We start from the raw sequence: 15055 nt of genomic DNA on the forward strand, positions 1-15055 counted from the left end.
CTGAAGCTCTCGTATGCATGTGAGCTTCAGGTTTCACAAAAACTGCCTTGCCTACCTTTTCATTACATGGATCATCAGCCTTGCATCCCAGGTGCTAGGGTGATGATCAATGCAAAGTGGTGCCTGGTTGGGGATCGGTGCCACAATTAGACTGCAGCCCTTATCTGATTTATGCAAGGAGTATATGACAAGCTGACCGACTACAACCTCTCCCCACCTAGAACGTTTTAATCTAGGAATACGACTCCATGCAAACCAATATAAATGATGACCAGAGTTTAGACTATGGACACATGGACCACATTATAGCCCTCGGGTCACTCACTTGTATATTTCTTTGCAAAGTAAAGTATTGTTGTCCATGTGAATTTATAAACACTAAAAACTGGATTTGTGTATGTTCTTTCTGTGCTTGACTACTTGCTCTATGTACTCGCAAGGGTGGACCACATTCTTGTTTTCACTGTGTCTCGTCTCGATTGATTAAGTATATGAGGATTGACAGGAGCAACACACTTTTTTGCTACCGCTTTGAACATGTTTGTGTTTTGCATTTCTTGACACTGTGTGTAGAAAAATGTTCAAGTGAAATGTATGTTTCTTAAATTGAAAAAAATGAACTAATATTCAAATAAAGAATAATGGAAGAGGTGTGAAATTAATTCCCCCCTCACATCCGATTTTTACAAATGTTAGAATGACTACTCGTTTGTTGATGCAGAATTAGGAACTTAACAGACACTTACTGTGAACTCTCATTAGAAAATCATTGCACAATGTATGCATAAAGGGTATACAGTGTTTATATCGAATCTTATATATTGTACCCCCATATATGGAATCTATTATCTTGAAAACCTTTATAGTGAATGTATTTAGGGTGGGGTAAAGGGTTACTTTTTTTGGAAACAGTCGGGATGTCTTTTTAGGGGTGGGAAACGGGTTTGTGGGGAAGATCCCCAGCCCCAAAAATGCATTTAGTATAAAGGCTTTCACGATAAAAGATTCGATATATGGGCATTCGTTATACATTGCCTCGATATAAAGACATGTAACCGCATAAAGAATCAAACGATTAGAATCCTTTTAGGTCATGGTCCATTTGCAAAATAGAGCCTGAGCTCTTACTGGGGTGGGGAGGGGGAGGACCTAGGCAGCATTCAACTGAGGAAAGTGTTGCCTCTTAAATGTGGTGCGGACCCACTTCCAGGTCACACCCCTTTTCGGCCACACACCCCTAAGAGCCCCGGCTCGATTTGGCAGGCCACTAAAAGCACTGGAACTGCATATACCTGCACAAAGGGTTCTGGAAGTGTGTGATGCAGCAAACTCACTTACAGGATGTCAGGCAATAATGCGCCTGCCGCAGCTGCATGCACTTGTGTATACAGAGTACGTGCGTGTGAATGCACAAAGGGATACATTCTAAACACTGAATGCTTGCACACCCCCTCTGAAGAACTGATGCTTGCGGTTGCATGAGCACATCTTCATCATACATGCGAACAGTGTAAATACATCTGCATGATTGTCCTAAAATTAGCAGAGCCGCTCCTTCATCAGCCATCCTGCAGATGCTAACCCTCGGCCATGCATGGGAGGAGGCCTGCAGGCTGCTGCAGGGTAGTCATGGAAACCCCTCTTGCATATTCATTTAGAGGGTGTGATCTGCATCCCAACGCCAAAGAAACTTTCTTCCCAAAAGGCACAAGCGTGCTTGTGAATAAGGGGACTTGTGCATTTGGAAATGCGCAAGCCAAATGCAGGAGTTTGAAGCTGCAACGGTGCATCATGCCTTTGTGAGTGTACTTATTATTTGTTTTAAACATACTGCATTACTGTATCTCCTTTTTGGACAGCGCTCCGTCGATTCACAGCTATGCAGGGGTGTTGCTAGGTCTGGAAAAGACCCGGGGCTAAGCTAATTTCAGAACTGTCGGCACTGGGGCTAGCTAGCCTTTTGGTTGTAGCTCCTACAACCAAAAGGCCAGGGGCTATAGCCCCCTTAGCCCCCACCACCTCTATGCACATATATATTCTCTGTTATGAAAACACTTTATTTAGAAAAACCAAACCATGGAGTGGCTGAGGGTAGCATGTTAGGTATCACTCCATTATTTCGCGGCTCAAAATCCTGCGGCTGAACATTTCCGAACTGCGCATTTCAACGCATTTACATGTGGGGGATGGGTTAGGCTGATAAATATTGTACAGGGGTATGTGGGGGTTCCCCCACGCATGTAACCGCATGTAAGTGCATTTAAATGTTCGAAAACAAAAATTCAGCATTTTAGGCCGCAGAAATTTGATCAAACATGTAATCTGCCGTTTTCTCCTTCCCAGTCCCCCGCCATGTTTTAACGACTTCTCTTTCTTCTTCTTTTGCCTCCTTTCTTTTCTCTTTCTCCGTCAAGACCCAGAATCGGGGCCAGCGGATGAAGGAGGGAGCCCATATCAACCGGTCGCTGTTGGCCCTGGGCAATTGCATCAATGCCCTGAGCGAGCGTGGCGGAAATAAGTACATCAATTACCGGGACAGCAAGCTCACCAGGCTCCTGAAGGTATAGTGGGAGAATCTACTGCTTCATTTTTCGGTGCCACTAATTCATAATTGTGAAAGGTTGTGGGCACAAACTGCAGAGAGCGTAACCATCAGAACACAATTTAATCAATTTATTCAATTGTTTGTTTATAACGTGCCTAATTGCCACCATTTCCAGGCGCATATCGAGGATTTGAACCTCTCTTGCTCTGCATCGTCTTGCTTGCAAGACCAGCGCGTTGCCCCTGTGCTATCCTCCTTTCATAAGGGTTTGGCAATGACTGATTACTTTAACACCCTGGGCCAGATTATCGAAACATTTTCAGGTGCAAATGAAGAGGATGTAGTAGTGCGTCCTCTTCCTTTGCACCCACAAATCTTGCCCTCTGTTCTCAAAGGGCATCAGAATGTGCACGTCATAGATGTAACGCATTCTGAGGCCATTTTCCCCACTGTACCCCTAGCGCTATTGCAGGCAGGGCTTTAAGTGGGGTAAGAAATCGAGGGGGGGCCCTCATTTGGGGGCGTGGCTTGTGGGAGGGGCGTGGCCTAAAAAGTACGCAAATCGTAGGGTATACACACAAATATATATAAATGTTATATATTTGTGTGCGTACCTTACTATGGTTTGTGTACTATGCAAGCCATCTTTTCTAAACATAGAAATATGTAACATATTTCTACGTTTATAAAACATGGCTTGCAAAGTACACAACCCATAGTAAGATACGCACACAAATATATAACATTTATATATATTTGTGTGCATACCCTACGCTTTGCCTAGTTTTCAGGCCACCTTTTTTAAACATTTCAGGTTTATAAAAGATGGCTTTGAAAGTACACAATTCAAGCCATCTTTTATAAAGCTTTGACTACGGACAAAATTGTCCGTCGGCAAAGCTTTATAAAAGATGGCTTGAAATGTGTACTTTCAAAGCCATCTTTTATAAACCTCGAAATATGTCGAGGAATCCCCAGGTTCGCCGAGGGTTAAGACACCTCGGCGACCTGGGGAAACAAAGGGACAGTAGCTGTCTCTGGTGACCTCTCGCGCGAGGGGTCACCAGATGCAGTGACTATGAGTGACGGAAGTGGCAGCCAGTCACAGCGTCGCTGTGGCTGGCTGCTACTTCTGTCAGCTCGCCTGACTTCATTGTAGGCACATCATCCCGTCGCGGCTGCGGCCGCGACAGGATAATGCATCCCGCCAATGTTGCGGTAGGACGGGGGCCCCGGCAGGGCTCCGGCTCAGTCCCACTTTTTGGAGACTGCCGGGGCCCGGCCCACTTTAAGCACTGATTGCAGGGTATGGAAAGGGGCATTTCTGCGCATTTTAATCAGCTTTACGAATTCAGAAACAGGATGAGTTTTGAAATGCCAGAAATGAAACATATTCCTCTGCAACTGTTTGGAACAGGTACAGGGGCATGTGGAATGCCTGACCGGGTCATTTGTGACCCTGTCATGCATTTATTTCTTAAGTGGAACAGCAGCAGTAAGAACCGCTGTTATACCACTTGCATTTCTGTCCCTCAGGGATAAAAATGTTTTGTGAACATTTCACAATGACACACTGTTGAAGGGCATGTTAGGCAGAATTGCATGCATTAAACTCTGGGACCACCAGATACAATTAGGACTACAGGTGTAAGCAATAACCAACCTTTGGTATAAGTCTGTACTACACCATTTGTGGTAGCGAGCTGAGCAGCCAGGCTTATCTCAAGAGGGAACGTGAGCAGTACAAGGATGTTACACAGAGGTCTTACAATCACAGTGATTCAAGGAGACACTTACACTCAAGGTTTCTTGGTAAAACACTTATTAATTTATTACACAATCATTTAGAAAACATTCACTAGAAGGAGGCAACTTAATATTATACACAAACACACTTCAATACCAAACCAAGACGTTTCTGAACAAATTAGGCTCCCCTGAAATAGGAGCAAAATGGCATTTCAGTTTCTTTCAATGGGAGTAAAAAGGCACAAGTTAGCAGAATATATCACAAATACTTTCTTAGGCAGTGCAAATAGTTTTAGTTCACTAGAGGACTCGGTTCAGTTCAATAGGCCTAGGCCAAATTAATGGACTAGTGTCTTGGTACGAAAGAGCAGTTCTTGAAGTAAACAATAAAGTCTTTGCCAAAGTTTTCAGAAGTAGTTTGTATGAAAAAGAATAATATGTTGGGTCACAAGCTGATTAGGCCTGCAAGTTTGGAAAGCCCTGCGAACTTTCTCAGTGAGAGGTAAGTTCTCTCAATCGGGTTGGCACAATACCTTAATATGAAGAACAAGATGCAGCAGAAGACGTTGGTTCCTGGAGGTTCCTGCAGATCTCACTGTTCCTGAGCCTCAGTCATGGGGACAAGAAGGAGGACATCGGGGGACACCTGCACTGCACAGGATCGTCGGAAAACGCAGACAAAATGGAGTCACTTCAGTTCGAGTATCTGTCATCAAGCACACAAGCTGGTGTCCTTCCCCCTGGTTAAGCCTAACCAGCTCTGAGAATGGTATCCAGGTGGCTTATGAGTTGATTGGTCCCACCAACTCAAAGGAAGAAGTCGTCCTTGAAGGGGGTTCTCTGTCGAGATGAACTTGGCAATTCAGACCTGCAGCAGGGCTTGACCGGGCAAACCATCGGTCCAGGAGTTGCAGCAGCCGTCATCTTCCAACTTGTCTTCGGTTCTTTCGTTCCAGTGGTCACTATGCTTTCCATTCAAAGAGACTTGCCTTTTAAACAGTTTTCTCCATTTCATTACAGCCTAGCTGCCACTCACCCAGCAGGGCGGCTGTCCTTGCCGGATAGTCAGCCAGCCAATCATGCCAGAGTGCATTTGGGTCTCCTATGAGACTAACACAGGGAGTTTCGGGCACCTCCCTCACTTCCTGCCGACCCCAGACACTCAGACGCCAGAGGCGGTCTTCGGTCCTGAAGCCCACCAAGGGCATGGAAACAAAGAGACCAAACCTAATTTGGCACACAGAGACAAACTCTAGAAGGACCTTTTCAAAACGAAATGGTGAAAAAAGAAGGCCGCGACCTGTTTGAACAAAGGGGTTTAAGGCGCCATCTTGAAAAACATTTTTAGCTACCGGTGTTCCCGGTCGGGAAAAATCATGCTAGTTTGTTGTAAAAGCACTGCCACCAGTCATTTCGATAGAAAAGGGTAGCATTTGACTGCTACATGAGTTTCTAGACACAGGGGATGCTAGGTAACTCCTCCAGCACTCTATAGGAAAATACTGTGTGCTGGGTCTAGGAATTTAAAAAGACTGGTAAAGTCAATTTTAGTCTAAATTCTCTGGGAAACAGTAGTTTATCCCAGAGAAGGTATTTAAACCTTTGGGAAGTCTAAAAACACATCCCTGTGTCACAGCACTGGGGGTGCTTTGTAATACACATGAAAAGATGCCTATGGAGTTTCTTAAAACTCCATAATCAAAGAACACAAGAGTAAACAAGTAAAACACACATCAAAGTACATGAAAGAGTGGGGAAAAAAGGTTCACATTCTTTCCAGGTAAACAAATCAAGTACTCAAAATCCAGCAAAGTTGCTGGGGGTCTTTAAGGTGAATGGAATTAGCACATTTATGAGAATTCTCCCTAACAGGGCCCACTCACTGTGAAATGCACTCCTGGAACCCATGTGGGTGCTGGAAGCCTGTGATACACTAGTGTTGCAGCGTGCTCCTGACACTAATGTATGCAGTGGGGTGGGGGCTAGCTAGAGCATCATTTACACTGCTGTCCAGACCCCTGGAAATGCAAAGGTCACTTTTGGGAATAAGTAGTCCTGCGCATTGCCACACATGAGCATCTAAAACAGCGTATCCTCTGCACTGCTCTTAGATACCTCCGTTATTGACACCATTTCTTGATGAATAAGCGCCTTACAAATAAACAATCAATAAATACGTTGACAATCAAGGTGCAAGAGTTATTTAATGTTGTGGTATTTACTACCTGCAAGTACTCCCCTCACAGGCTCTTATCCATTACGCTTTAGTATTCCCTCCTGCGCCTAAGAAATCTCCCATTTGCCTTTTGTAAGGGCAGTAGTGTACATGCAGAACAATGGCCCGGGGGCTATTTCCTACAGTGCTAATGGCCTGGTTTGGGGTTGTAGTTGACTGGTGAAGGTGCCTGATTTTGAACCTGCCTATGTCGAGTTCTGTGCACAGTGGCCACTTGTCCCAGGGCAGGCATAGGAGGGTAGGCTTCTATGCTTGGGGGCTTGGGCCTGGGGTGAAAGAGCTGCCACTGATAATCTTTCTTTTCAGGATTCCCTCGGGGGTAACAGCCGAACAGTGATGATCGCCCACATCAGCCCAGCCAGCAGTGCCTTTGAAGAGTCACGGAACACTTTGAGCTATGCCGATCGTGCCAAAAATATCAAAACTCGGGTAAGACGGTGCACCGAGCAGCGTGCAGGACTATGCTATGTACTCCTTCCAGCATCCGCAACCATCCCTCGCACCCCGCTCTATCATGCTCTCTGTAGAACAATAGCATCCTCTCTCCCTTTATCTCTTTCCCTTTCTTATTGTATGTTGTCTGTTTACAAGTCACCTCTTTCGTTCGCTTTTTCTCTCTTTGCTATCTCCTGCAATTTGACATGGCTGTTACGCTTTTACCGTTTACTGCACACTCCTTTTTCCTTGACTAGCTCTTTCGCTTTTTCATATTTTATGTCTCCTTTCTTGGCTGCCTTCCATTCCTTTGTGTTATGTTTCCTTCCCTCATCTTAGAGCCATCTCTGTTACACGAGACAGCTCTCTCTCCTTGTTCTCGTGCTTGCTTTTTCTCTTGGCCCATCCTTTAGTCCGCTTTCTACCTTCATCATGCACCCCCTCTCGTCCTCTTTTGACTTCCTTTCTTTGTGGCAGGTGAAGCGCAACCTGATGAACGTGTCGTATCACATTGCACAGTACACCAACATCATCTCGGACCTGCGCAGCGAGATCCAGCGGCTGAAGAGGAAGATTGACGAGCAAAGCCTGAAGCAGGTCAAGAATGGCAAGAACGACATTCGCAATATTCAAGGTGAGAGATGAATCTTTAGCCCTGCTCTTTAACTCTGAAGGGTGCATGCAGCGAAGGATTCACCAGAACCTTCCCCCCTTTCCACGGTAGAAAACGATGTGTTGAGAGTGGCATCAAGGGAGGCCTGAAGTGAAAGGCCTGCACTTTTTTAAATTGTGGGTGACCTATAAACATTTTATCCAATTTATTTTTAATCTTTGGCAGCTTTTAATTTCTACTTGCATCTCAAGTCATAAGCAATTAGAGCACTACTGTTTTCATGTACAAACACACCATACAGGGACACATCATGTGAAAACATGCTATTTATTTTTAGAGCCACCAGTTTGCTAACTGTTGTCATGTACATGGTAGAGTGTGGAAGTGATCAACTGCATACCAAGCAGTACATGCATGCAAAGCAGCAAAATTGAAGGGAATGTGGTATCCAGTGATTACAGAAAGAACAATTAGAGAGAGGGAATTTATAACGAAGCAAAACCAGCGAAAAAATACCCGAATTAATGATGATACATAGATGGGGGCGGGGTAAAGGGATAAAAAAAAGTGGGGAGGGTATTAGGTTAGGCTTAAACACATACGGAAACAGCGGGTTGATGAGGCACCCCCCAAATTGAAGAAAAATAATTTCGATATTTTACATGGCATAGTATGCTGGAAGTTTTTTCTGCCTGAGGTGGAGACGTGGATGCTATGCCGGGGGAGGGTATGACCACCATCGCATCTCACACTCAAAGCAGCAAGTGATGGGCAGGGCACCCGTGTTCGCTCAGTGCTTGAATGATGACAGCTGTGAAAAGATGTCAAGTGTACAGGAGGGCGGGATATTCACTGACGGGCCCATAGGTCAGTGCTCACCCTCTAGTACCTTTAAGACAACATAGCTGCACCATGTGAGGGATGGGAATGCAGGATTCACTTACTCCAACACGACTCAATAATGAGGACTCAGTAATTTGGCAAAGGGAAGTCTGTTTAATGACATGTACATCAAACAGAGAAACAATAGGAAATCAGCATCGTTGCGATCACCTGTCTCACTCCGACTTCCTCGAACTTCAATTGAACAGCAACTTTTATGCATAAAACACATCATCATTGACGTCTAACTCTACGAAAAATCATCATGCACTATAATTGGTTAGGAAAGTTAACTTAAGTATAGGTGCTATAACTGTATATAGTAACGGAGCATGCGGATTGGATAACTCTTATCGAGTGGGCGTCTATGCCCCTCTCTCTACTTCACGCATGATAGACGTCACTACTAGTACAACGTCCTATTGGTTCTACTATCTATAGGACCCTAGATAACTTGGTCCATTGTGATTGGGCAGGTTACACCCCTAGACATAAATCTCCACTTTAATTAGCAGCATGCAGACTGGACAACCAAGTGCCTAGTGTCCCAGGATTCACCCTGCCTCCCTTCCATCAATCAGTATCTTGGGGTTATGTGTCAATTAGTTGGCTGGGCATGGCCTCGAAACAGTAGCCTCTTATCGGGAGAAGTTATGGCGCCCTTGGATCTGGGTGACATCAGACGTTGGTAATTCTTTGCGCCTGTCTTGGTCACATGTCTGTTCACCGTGAATCTGCTTCAGTTTCTAGCTTTTAGTGTATTTAATTCTGTTTCGGTCTCACCACCTGCATGGGCCTCCCTTATCTTGACCTTCACGGGGCAGGCTGGTATGCTCTGAAGTTTCGATTCCTGTTAGCTGACGCTCTCCTCCCTTTCTCTGGTTGACCTCGATTTCCCAGGCATGATCTGCTCTTTGTTGAGTTGCGATTCCGCTCCTTCTCCTGGCTTTGGCTGGGATATGAAACCAGGCCTGTTAGGCCTCTGGCCACCTGGGCATACTTCTGTTTTTACAAAATGGAGTCGCACTTGTATAGCGTGCCTTATTGAGGTAGATTTAGTTGGCGCTTGCCGTTCTATTCTTCTACTAAGCATTGCAAGCAGTATTGTTTTCTTAGCTTCTTGCGTTCCAACCTATTTACATGCGTTTAACTGGTTGGTTACTTCCATCTTGTCTCATAGCAACGTTTCCTTACGTTTTAACATCGTCTCTTTCCTGTGTCCATTACATCTATTTTTATAGCTACTCGCACTGGCGTGCTATCTTCGATAGCTGCTTTCGTTCATTCGCGAGTCTGTCCAGGCACTTGTGTCATTTCCACTGGCCTTCCATTAAGGCTCTTTGGGTCTCTACATGGACCGTCTGTAGGTACTCTTCATTTTGTCTCAGCGGCTGGTACGGCTGTCTGATAGGGTACCGTGCTGCCCGGGCTCTCTGGTTATGGGCGCTTTAACAGGTATGGCTCTTCTGATGTACACTGGGCAGAGTCCCAGTACAGCTATTTGTTGGTTCATTTGCTCCTCATACGTCACATACCTTGGCGAATCGGCTCCTGGTACCTTGAAATGGGGGGCATGGGTGCAGGCCATGTCTGGGACCTCCTCTACACTCCCCCCTCTGGTCAGTTCATCAACCACTTCTGCGTCCTCTTTTGCATTTATCTCCTTTGGTTCTTCGGTGTCTTGTTCATCGTCTTCAGGGTTTGTACATGATGGTGTGAATGTGTGAGTCTTTGGAGTCCATATTTTTATTACCCCTTTCAAACTTCCTGCTGTTTTTACATGTTTGTCTTTGTTCCATGTCATTAGCTGACATTGTCCATTTGAGCTGCAATAGATCAATTTTCCTTCATACTTTCTTAGTTTCCTGGGATATATACATTTTGTTCCTTCTGGCGCAAATTCTCTGGCCTTCACAAAGTCTCTTATTTCTTCATCAGTCAGATCTCTGGGCTTCCACCCTGGCTCTATATCGACCATTATTTTCATCCCAATGGCGTTCTTCGACATTTTCTGGCACTGTGTGATCATTATTTTAATAACACAGAATCCTAGCAGTACCATTGCTAGTAGGGCTCCCAGAAACCTGAATATGTCTGCCATACATTGTGGGGCCCATGAGAACAGAGCTCCAAACCAGCTGTCATCGTCCACTTCATCACTTTCTTCGATCATCTGGTTTTTCAGGTTTGTGAACATACTTATGGCTTCTGTCAGGGTTCCATTTTCTTCATCGTGCGATGGTATAATGTGCAACATGATTCTCCAATTTATACACAAACAACTCCATCCTTCGCTGTGATCATGTCTAGTACATAACTATTCTGGAGGGTCATCAGTCTGATTGCTCTCAGTTCTTCTTTTATTGCGTTAAATCCTTTAATGGTGGTGTTGATTGTCTGCAATAACTCCCATCTGGTTATCTGCAGCCATTTCGCATTCACTCCAACTTGGATGTGTAGCAGGAGTAGTGTTGTGAATACTGTTGAGGTGAGGCTGAATAGCCTGTGTTCATATGGGATAGCATGGAATGCCTCTTCTGATTTGGCAGAAAGGTAATTTTCCCTCTTCATCCTGGATTCCAGTTCCACAGATCTCCTTTTCCTTACATGAGCATCTGCTTTCGGGAAGCTGTCCAAATTCAGGTCGTTTTTTGGGATCACTAGTGCAGGAACGTGGATGTTCACCAGTGTGCATATGCCTCCGCAGTTTTTCGGCAGTCTTATGTATGCCTTGGATCCACACGCCCAGTAATGGTCCACGATGACTGCGGTTCCTTGTCTCATTCCTGGTGCTTCAAAGATTCGACCGCAGTTTACATTCTCTCCCATCTTCCTTGTGCGATTGCTTCTGAAGCATAGTTTCGGACTTTCCAGTGGTACTATTTGCAGGGGTCCTCCTCTGTCCTCGACCCATGTCAGCAGCTTTACAACTTTGGCCATAAAGGTTTGCATAACCTCAGCCAATTCTCTATTGCTTCTCGGCAGGCTCCAAGGACCACCCAAGCTCGGCAGATCACTACTCCTTCTTCCCATCCATTTGGGGAAACAACTGTTCCCCAAATCGTCATTTGACCTCTGTTCTTCCAGATTTGTGCCTCTTCTGCAGTTTTTCCTTGAACGTTCAGTCTCGGGTTTGATACCCATCGTGTTCCTGATCCTTTGACATCAGGATTCTCGTATCTGATCACGTGATTCCTGGTGTGCGCCCTGTTTCTTGTTTTAATGTCCTGGATGTAGCCATCTTCATCAGGGTAGTCCTTCCCGTTGGCCCATATCAGCGAGGCGTCTCTTCCCATAAACTGTCCTTTGGTGTTGCACATTGCTACGTGTGACATACAGTGTGCTGTGGGGACATCAATTTCTACAGCTACGAGGATCTTGGATTTTCCCATGCTGTACGGTAGAAGTACACAGATGAAGCATTCTCCTTCTGACTGCATTTGTCCTACTTCCTTCATGTGCTGATACCATATGTTATTTCCGAGATGGGCTGTGCTGTCCAGGTAATCGTTAAGTTCATTATTACCTTTATGCGGGCTCCTCTTGATTCTCAGCGTTCTTCTGTAGTTTGCTAGAACTATGTCCTTGAATGCGTCTGTGCTGCTTTTCCACTCTGGGTGTCTCGGTGGAGCAGGTTGCCTTGGCTGTATCGCTGTGGTAGGAGAAGATTTTGTGTTTCCTTTCCTTCCCTTTTGTAGTCTGTCATAGACTTCCTCTAACCACCATTGACTCACCAACCTCCCGACGCGTGGCTGTGTTGTAGGCCTGATGCTTATTCCTTGCGTTGGAGCTGGCGTGCTTGCTACTATATATTAACATTGATTGGAGTTAAGGTGTCGGGACTCCCGCTTTCCTGCGCTCCTGCTTGTTGCTTGTTGCTAGATCTACCAGCAGCCTTAATCCTGGTTTGTCTAGGGACCAACTCCAAGGTTCCTGTTTGGTTAAAAGCTCTGTGGGGATGACAAATCCGTGAATTGGTTTGGCGCTGGTTGGATATGTTAGTCCATAGTGTCACAGTTTGTGCGAGTTGGTTAAATCAATGATCACTTCTATTGTTTTGTCATTTACAAACGTTATTTATTTCTTGGTTGGTTGGCACCAAAAAGAACATCATTGTATTAATGAATGACAATTTTTTGACATGGTGAAAAACAACACAGCCTATGCGCGTTTCAACCTTAGTCTTTTTCAAGGCCAATTAAGTTTGAAAGGTGAATTCCGGAAATTGTGGGTCCTCCCAGGTAAGGTCATCAGGGGGGCTGTATAGCCAGACGGAGCTTCTAAGACGGGGTTCTAAGCTGGACTAACATATCCAACCAGCGCCAAACCAATCCACGGATTTGTCATCCCCACAGTGCTTGCTACTATAGTCTCTGGAGTTCTAATTTTCAGCTCCTCATGCAGTTTCTTTGCTCTAACTATGAACGGGAACAAATGATCTATCAGCGTCTGTGTTTTCGCTGTGAGTTCCTTTGTGGTTACTTCTGTTCTTTTGAGGGATTTTGCTATGCCCTCTCTCTTTGGTTTCTCGCTTGGCTCCTCCTGGTTACTTCCACTATTTTCTGGAGCTGTTTGTCCTGTTGGCAGTTTCCCCTTCTCTGTTGCCCTTGTTTGAGGCCATGTTGCCATTGACACTTGCCCTTGTTTGTGAGCGTTCAGTGTGCATGTGTGTGCATTGCTCGGTGCTACATTTTCATTCACTCTGTGCTGACCCTGTCTCCAGCCTTTTTCTTCATTCATTACCTCAAGTGTGTATGAATCACTGCTAATTACATCTAGTTTGATCTTGTTTGTTTTACCATCAGCTTTTCTGGGAACTGGGATCACTGTATAGGGTCTGGGTGCTTTCGTAGGCCCCAGACGTTCATTATCTGGTGGATGCACTGAAATTGGGACGCTTCGTGCACCAATAAAGAAAGCAGTTCTGATAGTCAACGACAGAAAGACAATGATAATTACTAAGCATATACACATGATAGACTTGTAGGACATCTGGCAGCATTTCCTCGCAGGGAAGCGAGGGCACCCCTCTGCTGGTGGTAACACAAAGTTACTGTTCTGGGCCCCCATTTCAAGCAAGTCCATAGTCAGTTATTTATTCCTTCTCTTACTCTGATCTCGTAGCTCAAGAGTTCATTACTACTAAAGTGACAAGTGCTTTTCAAGTGTCCCCCCCTCTTGCGGGTGATGATGGTAATCTCTGGGTATTCAGTACAGTTCCTTTTGCTAGACTATGAAAAAGGGTTAGGCTAGCATCAACAGGTACATCACATTCATAATGCATATCTAAAGTAGGTAAAGTCCCAGTGCACTCATCGAATTTGCCTTGGTCCTGAGGACTTGATGGAACCTGTTCAAGGAGAAGGAATGAAACAGATGGAACTTGCTAAAAATCACACAAAAATAAAATGTCGTAAAAAAAATAAAATAAAAAAATAACAGTAAACATGGAAAAATAAGAATAAAAATAGGAAAAATAGGAAAAGTAAAAAGAAAAATAAGATGGTGAACTTTCTTGTTTCTACTCTTCTCGATCTGTCCTTCGGCAGAAAATGTGGCACTGTGTCTCTTTCTCTCGGTCTGTCCCACTGCGGAAAATTGAAGAACTGTGTCTCTGTCCCGTCGATCTGTCCCACGGCGGAAAGATAAAGCACTGTCTCCTCGATCTATCCCACGGTGGAAAGTCTCACTGGAGCCTCCTTAAGTATTCTCACTGGAAGTTAGATATCTCCACCTGGAGCATTATGCCGTGGAGGAGTGTGCCCATGTGTGAGATATTGGCTGGATCTCTGAGGACGGTGATGCCGTTAACATCTGGAGGCCTTCCCACCATTTCTGGATAATCTGTGACTAGTCTGACCAGGACGTTGTGCGCCAGCTGGGTGTCCTTGGGTGATAGGGACATTTGTCCTGTTTGGCTGGGTCCTGCTCACAAGTTTTTCTTTTGATTCGAACAGTCTCTGCACTTCCCTGTTGCATGGATTGCCACTAGATGATTTAATTTAGTCCACAGCTGGTTCAATTGTGCTAGGTTTGTTGGGTCTCTGATGAAAGTGCATGTATCAGTTGTTCACCCGACGAGTCCTGGGTATTTCTCGATTATTTGAAAGAACAAAGTAAAGGTGAGTTCATCAATGTCTACCGGCGGTGGAAGCATTTGTGTCCTTTTCGCTGTGCTCCGGTAGCTCGGCGAAGGCTTCCGCGATGACAGTCAGCAGTTGGTAGATTACTTTCTTGTTGGCAGGTTCTCGAATAAAGTCTGTGACACTGGTTTATCTCCCTACAAGTGATAGATATGTTATCACCACCAACTGAAAATATGTGAGCACATCCCACTTGAGATTTCTGCTGGGAGATACCATAAGTTCTGTGAACAAGGTCTCAACACTGGTTGCTTCAGGATGCTGTGTTATGCTCTCAGAAAATGTCTTATTTGCCGTTTAGCAAAGTCTTTATTCTTTATACTACTTGAGCGTGATGCGATTTCAAAAGTTAGTTTTATCAACGTTGTTGTGGCTATGTATGTGTAGTTCTCTTCTTCACCCTGCAACTGTGGTGCACAGAGTGTCCGTATTATTGTTCTTTATCACCTTAC

The 15055-nt window shown here is 44.9% G+C and overlaps 1 protein-coding gene across 2 annotated transcripts in view; it reads left to right on the top strand.

The window, feature by feature from the left end:
* The window catches only part of KIF19 (kinesin family member 19), a 447302-nt gene that overhangs the window by 347793 nt on the left and 84454 nt on the right, over positions 1–15055 (top strand). For both annotated transcript variants that reach the window (XM_069655131.1, XM_069655130.1), the window contains exons 8-10: positions 2415–2561; positions 6837–6959; positions 7443–7599. In XM_069655131.1, the coding sequence (XP_069511232.1) occupies positions 2415–2561; positions 6837–6959; positions 7443–7599 (427 nt within the window). The remainder of the gene's footprint in view (positions 1–2414; positions 2562–6836; positions 6960–7442; positions 7600–15055) is intronic.

The sequence above is a fragment of the Ambystoma mexicanum genome, chromosome 3q, assembly GCF_040938575.1.
Source record: "Ambystoma mexicanum isolate Mex_15411 chromosome 3q, UKY_AmexF1_1, whole genome shotgun sequence".
Classification (NCBI taxonomy): Eukaryota; Metazoa; Chordata; class Amphibia; order Caudata; family Ambystomatidae; genus Ambystoma; species Ambystoma mexicanum.